This window comes from Atta cephalotes, assembly GCF_000143395.1.
Source record: "Atta cephalotes unplaced genomic scaffold scaffold00089, whole genome shotgun sequence".
Taxonomy (NCBI): Eukaryota; Metazoa; Arthropoda; class Insecta; order Hymenoptera; family Formicidae; genus Atta; species Atta cephalotes.
Genome location: NW_012130153.1, coordinates 609,164 through 616,147, shown reverse-complemented (window position 1 = coordinate 616,147; position 6,984 = coordinate 609,164). Strand labels below are relative to the sequence as shown.

Here is a 6,984-nt window from a genome sequence, read left to right as displayed (position 1 = left end):
TCTAGCGTTATTTCTAGATAAAGTGCCAAATATGTATGTCAATTTGAAGAAAAGGATTGAAATTTCTCATCTGCGAAGAAGTGTAGTGATGTTTATTCACAAGTCTTGTATTTATTTTACAGCAAGTTGTCAACGAATATTATTCGCAGGAAATTTAAATAATTGAATACCTTTTTTTGATTTATTGATACAGTTTACCGCAACAAGACATTTTATAAATTTTTTTGCCTTCGTTAATATATAATATTTCAGTTTTTTTATATCCTTCTTTTTGTCTTTTAACCTTATGGTAAAATTTCGAAATGCGGAAATACATAAATACAAAGCTACAAGGTTTCCAACAGCTTAGAAAGTATAATCTATAATAACGATTATAACCTTCTCAGCGATGGAGTGGTCAGCGAATAGAGGAGTAGAGAAAGGAGTAAAAATGGCGAATACTCACATTTAGTGCCTAGTAGAATTGGCTTTAAGCAAGTCGAAACTGCATATGCGCAATTCAACTTTTCACTAAATAGGGAATTTTTGCAATAATGTGAATATGATAAATATTAAAGTCACGTTATCCTTTTCTTAATTAAATCTTGTTAAAAAGGAAATCTGACCTTAGCGTTCACCGTATCTGGATAAATAGTATTGCAAAAACTCCCTATTACAGGTCTACATTCCAAAACGGTCTCTCTGAAAAAAATTTTTTCGATATAGGTAATAGTTGCTTTCCATTTACACAAGTAAAACTAATTGTAATCTAAAGTTGAGTATATCATACTCAGATTATAAATACGGTTATCATATTTTTTAAAAAGAAAATTATTTTTTAAAAAGAAAATAAAGGACAAATCTGAAAATTTTAGGGATTTGTTTATAGATATTTTCAACTAGTTTGACTGACAAAAATCTATACATTATAAAATTTTATGGCACAGTATAATCAAATTGAGATAATGCGCAATTTTCTAATAGTTTGAAACTGGTTCGATTGTATTGAAATAAATCCTTGATCTGAAACCTTTGATTTTAAAATGCAAGCTTCAGATTGGCTGTCGCAACAAACTTGTGATCGGCTTGTATCTATATTTTGCAACTGTTGAAAATTTTCTTCGCGTTGATTGGATTATATTTTTAGATCTAGAAGAATGATCCTATCTCACCAGAAAATCATAAAACAGTTGTAAAACTGTTGTGTTCTGCTGAACGCAGCTATTGATTACAAAGATACAGAACAAATAAATATAATAGTTTTTTTAACTTTTAGAGACTTAAAAATACAAAACATAAATAATAAAGAAGATATCTTTCTCAACACAAGATATCTTTAACGAAGACGTATATTTAAAAATTTTAATATAAAAAGAAGACGTTTAAAGTGCTTTAAGTGCTTGTAATCATTATTTTGTCTTTATCGTTCATTACATAAAAGAAATACTGAAAAGCGTTAAAAGCGTCCAACTCGATTGCAATCTTTATTTGAAGTGCATTATTTTATTCTCGTTTAATATAATAAACAACAAGGATAAAATAATGCATCCAGAGTGAAGTTTCTAAACAATCATTTGCATAAGTCTCATTCTACGTTCTATTCTTTATATGTATGATATGCTTGTATGACTATCTGCTTCTAGTCGGCATTCGAATTTCGAATCGGCATCAGTCCACATCACAGTCGGCAGTGGCACAAATCGGCATTAATGATGGAAGTCACTCGGCTTATTTGTAGTGACGCGTTTCTGACTGTAGTGACATTGACCTTCATTTGAAGACAGATGCTATAAAAAAGAAGAAGCTGCAGTGACGCGTTCGTTGTTGTTATATTGTGTTACATATCCTTCAATATCCTCACTTTAGCAGTTCTAACATTACTGCTACATAATTGCTAACCTAACCTATATTCGTGAAGACTAATGACTCGTTAACGTATTTATGTGATTTTATATTGATATTTAGACAGCTGTGTGACAATAAATAATGGCGTCAGGATTAGAGAGTTACGTGAATCGTATCCTTTTTGTATAATTTATTATTCAACTGAATTGTGACGAACGTAATAAATGTATTAACCTTTAACTGACTAATTTACCTAGATACAGTTTCTATTATCACGTCGGATGGTAGGAATTTCATTGTGAGTACACAGATTATTCGCAAAATTATGAGAATTCCGATTTACATACATACATAGTTTGTAATTGTTTTGTTTATTCAGAAAAATAATTATAGTAAAATACAATATTATGTTTACATTATTTTGTAACTCATGATTATTAAATTTAAATATTTCTATATTTATGCAACTTTTGATATTAAAGTTTTATTCATTGACAGAATGTAATTATGCAGTTGAATTTTTTAAAATATTCGAATAGCATTATCAGATCATTCTAGTTTAGTATCTTACAAATATTTAAAAAATAAAGCTATAATTCTTTGAAAATGTTTCTCACAAATGTTTTATATTTCAAAACTTTAGTTATATAATTGCATTCTGCTAAAAAATAAAATTTTAATATCAATAATAATGTTGAAAAAAAATTATATGTTTAATATCTCTAATAATTATTCAGCTTATCTTCATAAGCCAAATTTTCAGGGTACCCTGAAAGGTTTTGATCAAACTATCAATCTAATTTTGGATGAATCACACGAGCGTGTATACAGTACGACACAGGGAGTGGAGCAGGTTGTCTTGGGCTTGCACATTATCAGAGGAGATAACGTGTCAGTATAATTTCTTGAGATATAAACTGTGTACACACAAAGTAGTTTTAATAATCGTATTATAATAATTGTTCTTTTTATTATTACATCAGTATTTATCACTAGAAAAATATAGAAAAATAATTTCACTTTGCACTAACATTTATGAAAATAAATATCTAACATAAATATTCATGAAGAATACACATTATTACTTATCATGGTGTTCTTCTTTTTCAGAGCGATAGTAGGAGAGATAGACGACGAAATGGACGCAAGATTGGATCTATCAACAATACGAGCTGACCCCCTAAGTTCTATTACCCATTAATGAATATATCTGAAATTGCAATTTGGAATCGTCGTCTATTCTCATCTAAATTTAAAATAAGAACAATCGCGAGCATTATAAGAAAAAAAAGTAATACAACTTTTCACATAGGTTGTATATTGTACAAAAATCTTCCATTTGTCATATGTAGACACATGTTTAGCATATAATAACTGTATTTTAAAAAGTGCACAGAGTTAATACAGCAGTATTTACATCATTGAAACAAACCGAAAACTTTCGTTTGAATCAACAACTCTCGTCTGTACAAAAATCTTGCTACATATAATGATAGTAAACTTTACAAATGTATTTTCTTTACAAATGTAATTTCGCTCTGCGTTTATATAATGTAGCAATAATAATAAACAAAAGTGTATAGATTAACATCGATTAAGGTCTATAATTCAGTGAAAGTCAGTATCCTGTATCTATTCTTAGATTCATTTCAAAGAAGATACATATAGCTAGAAATTTCTGCTTTTTTAAATCGCAATATTATCATTAAAGTTCAGACACGCAAGTCCGTACTACCAAAAAGAATCAGTAGAGGAGCTAAATAATTAATCTGCATCGGAAGTGTGCGAAATTATAGAAATTACAAATTATATTATGATACTTCGATATATGATTTGCATGTTTCTAATCGAAGCGTTTGGAATCTATACATATTCATATATCTTCTTCTTTAAAGCGTAAAAAAGTACTAAGTTACATATTTTGTAAAATCGATATACATTAATTTTTTTACAAAATATTGCAGTTCATCTTAGAATCTCTACATCTCCATGACACGTAAAGTTATATATGTCGATTTACGAATCGTGGATGTCAATCGTGAAAAGTAATAACACGTGTCTTACAGATCGCAGGCATTCACATGTCTTTTGTGGAAGACGTTAATTATAAATTCAATCATCTTTATCAACATTCACTTGACATTTTAAATGTTTGTTTATTTTCGATTAATTATTTCGGCGCGACTTACGTGTGCTAAGTGTCTTTTCGTAGAATCTATTTATTGTAAACGAATGGATACATATTTGTAATGGTCTATATATATATAAATATCTCCTATATTATGAACTTACATATTTAATTAGTGTTCTTGAGAATTATGCAACGAATTATAAATAAAGAGTGATGGATCCGGTATAGTCTGAGTGTTGGAATACATCGACTTTTATGTGGTATTCCAAAGGAAAATTGCACATATATGAGCATTGTGATATAGCTTCTCATTTATTATAATTTAAAATTTACGTACCATGAGCCATCGCTCGACAATTCTCAATCTATTCATAATCATTATCGAACGTTTGTTATATTATCAAATCTTTCTCTAGAGTAAATCTACAGATTTAATTTTATGTAAATCAAAGATATATGTGTACATATTGATAATTACTTGTAAAGAATATTTATAAATATTTACATATTTTTATAGATTTGTAAGGAATAAATCTGTAGAACTACACAAGAAAGTACCTTGATATTTATTAATACATGAAAATAAATTGGAAAGACTTTAAAATATTCTTTTGAGTGTTACATGCACGCATATATACACACGCGAATTCTATCGCTTGTGAGAATTATAATGAAAGGTGTTCACAATCTATTTTTCCTAATATATCTTTTAATTGTTGGTCACCATATTGGTCCTACTACGATTTCTTCGGCGAACACGGCCGCCGCGCTGTCTACTGCCCCAATCGTCACTATTCATTGGACCAAAATTAGGTCCATTTGATCCATTCGGACCGAACGGATCATTGCTACCACCATTAGGTCCTCCAAAATTATTGAAATTGCCACCACAAGGATAAGGCGGCCCTCCCTCGTAATTATCCGGTCCGAAGGTACCGGGCCCAGGGCCCAACAGTCCGGCTCCATTGTTACGCTGCGCGTTGAAACGTGGATCGAAATTCATCTGACCTTGGGGCGGCATCGGAACAGGTCCATTCATACCCATTGACGGACCGTGTGGCATACCCATGGGTGGTATATTCTGCGGCGGCATCGGTCCAGCGTTCATCATAGGTCTCATTGGACCCATGTTACCCATGTTCATTGGATGGTTTGGACCCATCGGACCTATCATACTTTGAGGTGGACCCGGAATGCCGCCAGGCAGTGGACCGCCAGGCATACCAGGTCTCACTTGCATGCTGGCGGGACCAAGACCGATGTTGGATCCCATTGTCTCCATTGGCTGCATCCCTTTAGCCATCATTGCAGCATTGGTCGCATTTTGCGAGGATTGTTGATTGGAAGCTGCTGCTTCGAGAGTTTTCCGTCGTGGATCTGAGCGAACACATTGCGGCGGCGATTTCGGTGTCTCCTGCTTCATCTGTGGTGGTGGTGACATTGGCGAGTCGGCTAGTTGCTCAGGTTTAGTGATACGGAAGATCTTGCGGAGGCGCGGATCATATTTGACCTGTGCATCATTCTTCGTTAGCTTGAGGCCAGTGTAATCCGGTCTGGGTATATCGACTACATAAACTTTGTATGCCATCGGTGGATGTGATGCGATACTTGCGTCGATCTCAGTGCATGGTATATGCGCAGGTGCCGGTTTGAACGGTAGGCTCAGTATCTGCCGCAGATCCACATCGGATTTGACACGCAAATCTGTGTCACCAAAATCACCAGACTGGAAACGTTGTCGAAAATCCATGTCTTGTCGTCTGAGATCTTGATCCGCTCTCGTGCGAAGATCGGTGTCCATATTAGCATCTACCGCGGTGATACCGGAACTGTAGATGCTCGTTTCTAACCTGAGGGGCTTCTGCTCTCTCTTCACATCAGAAGATATGCTAGGGCTGCTCGGTTTCTGCTCAACTTCTCGACGTTGCCTGGGATCCCGAGACATTCGTGGATCCCTGGATACAGACATTGTTGATGAACTCGGACCCGGTGACCGCCTCGGACTTGACGATGTCTCGCTATCCGTCTTTGTATCTTGCATTGATTTAATCTTCGACGCATCTTGATTCGAGTTTGCCGTTTGCTGCGTCTTGCTGTTCGTGGAACTCTGAGCCTTCAGGGTAGAGAGCAACTTAGATACCTCGGCACTGATATCAATCTTGCTCAGGTCACCTAATTTGTCCACAATAGCGGCCGGTTGAGGTACATTGGATATAGATGTCGCAGATTGGAAATTCTCTTTGATAACAACATTCTGAGTCTTCTCGATGGATTCAATTTCATCTTTCGAACTATCCACTATGGTAAGATTACCTCCTTCGTCATCATCATCGTCGTCGTCTTCGTCATCTGAATACCAATCTTCGATTATTTGATCGGTATTAGGTGCATCGGAATCGTTATCCATGTTTTTCAAACTGTCCTGAGCCGCGCGTTGCTGCTGTTGTATTCGCAAAAACAATTCTTGCGCTTTTTTTGGTAAACGAGGCGGCATTGTCTCGTGAACTTCTATACATGAACAAATGAGATGTTCGCCTGTTAAACACAGATATAATTGATTTTCTAATTATCTGTATGTACATAGTATTCAATGTGAATTATATTAATAACAATGAAGATTAAAAGAAACAGAGTGTCTCACAACTACCGCACTTTTCTCTTAAAAATATATTCTTGAGGTAATTTTGAGACAAAAATCCTAAATACAAAAATGTCGAGGCTACAACAGTTTTTGAATTATAATTGATTAAAGATAGTGTGTAATTCGAAAATTATTACAGAATGTTTAAAAGAATCCAGAAATAATAATAGAGACTATAAAAGTAAAATTTTTTAAAAGTTTTTAAACATTTTACTTTTATAAGCATTTAAAATTAGGTTATAATTACAAAAAATTATTGTAGTTCGAGTTTTTTGTACTAGGATTTTCGTCTCAAAAATTACCTCAAGAATATGTCCTTAAGAGGAAATGTAGTAGTTGTGAGACATCCTCTAATAAAAATCAATTAGTAAAAAAATATAGGTAAACA

The 6,984-nt window shown here is 33.6% G+C and overlaps 2 protein-coding genes across 2 annotated transcripts in view; one reads left to right on the top strand and one right to left on the bottom strand.

Moving 5' to 3' along the window:
* The first annotated feature begins 1,965 nt into the window (after positions 1–1,965).
* Positions 1,966–3,418, top strand: LOC105624818 (U6 snRNA-associated Sm-like protein LSm8). Its single transcript, XM_012206168.1, has 4 exons — positions 1,966–1,996; positions 2,082–2,122; positions 2,588–2,715; positions 2,935–3,418. The coding sequence occupies exons 1-4, from the start codon at positions 1,966–1,968 to the stop codon at positions 3,023–3,025; spliced, it is 291 nt and encodes a 96-aa protein (XP_012061558.1). The 3' UTR covers positions 3,026–3,418.
* A 1,246-nt stretch (positions 3,419–4,664) lies between these two features.
* LOC105624816 (protein suppressor of sable) overlaps positions 4,665–6,984 on the bottom strand; it is an 11,155-nt gene continuing 8,835 nt past the window's right edge. The window contains exon 9 of the mRNA XM_012206167.1: positions 4,665–6,517. Coding sequence (XP_012061557.1) covers positions 4,665–6,517 — 1,853 coding nt within the window. The remainder of the gene's footprint in view (positions 6,518–6,984) is intronic.

Coding starts and splice junctions, on each gene's coding strand:
- LOC105624818 (XM_012206168.1), top strand. CDS start 1,966: ATGGCGTCAGGATTAGAGAGTTACGTGAATC. Junction 2,123..2,587: donor CGGATGGTAGGAATTTCATT/GTGAGTACACAG, acceptor CCAAATTTTCAG/GGTACCCTGAAAGGTTTTGA. Junction 2,716..2,934: donor ATTATCAGAGGAGATAACGT/GTCAGTATAATT, acceptor CTTCTTTTTCAG/AGCGATAGTAGGAGAGATAG.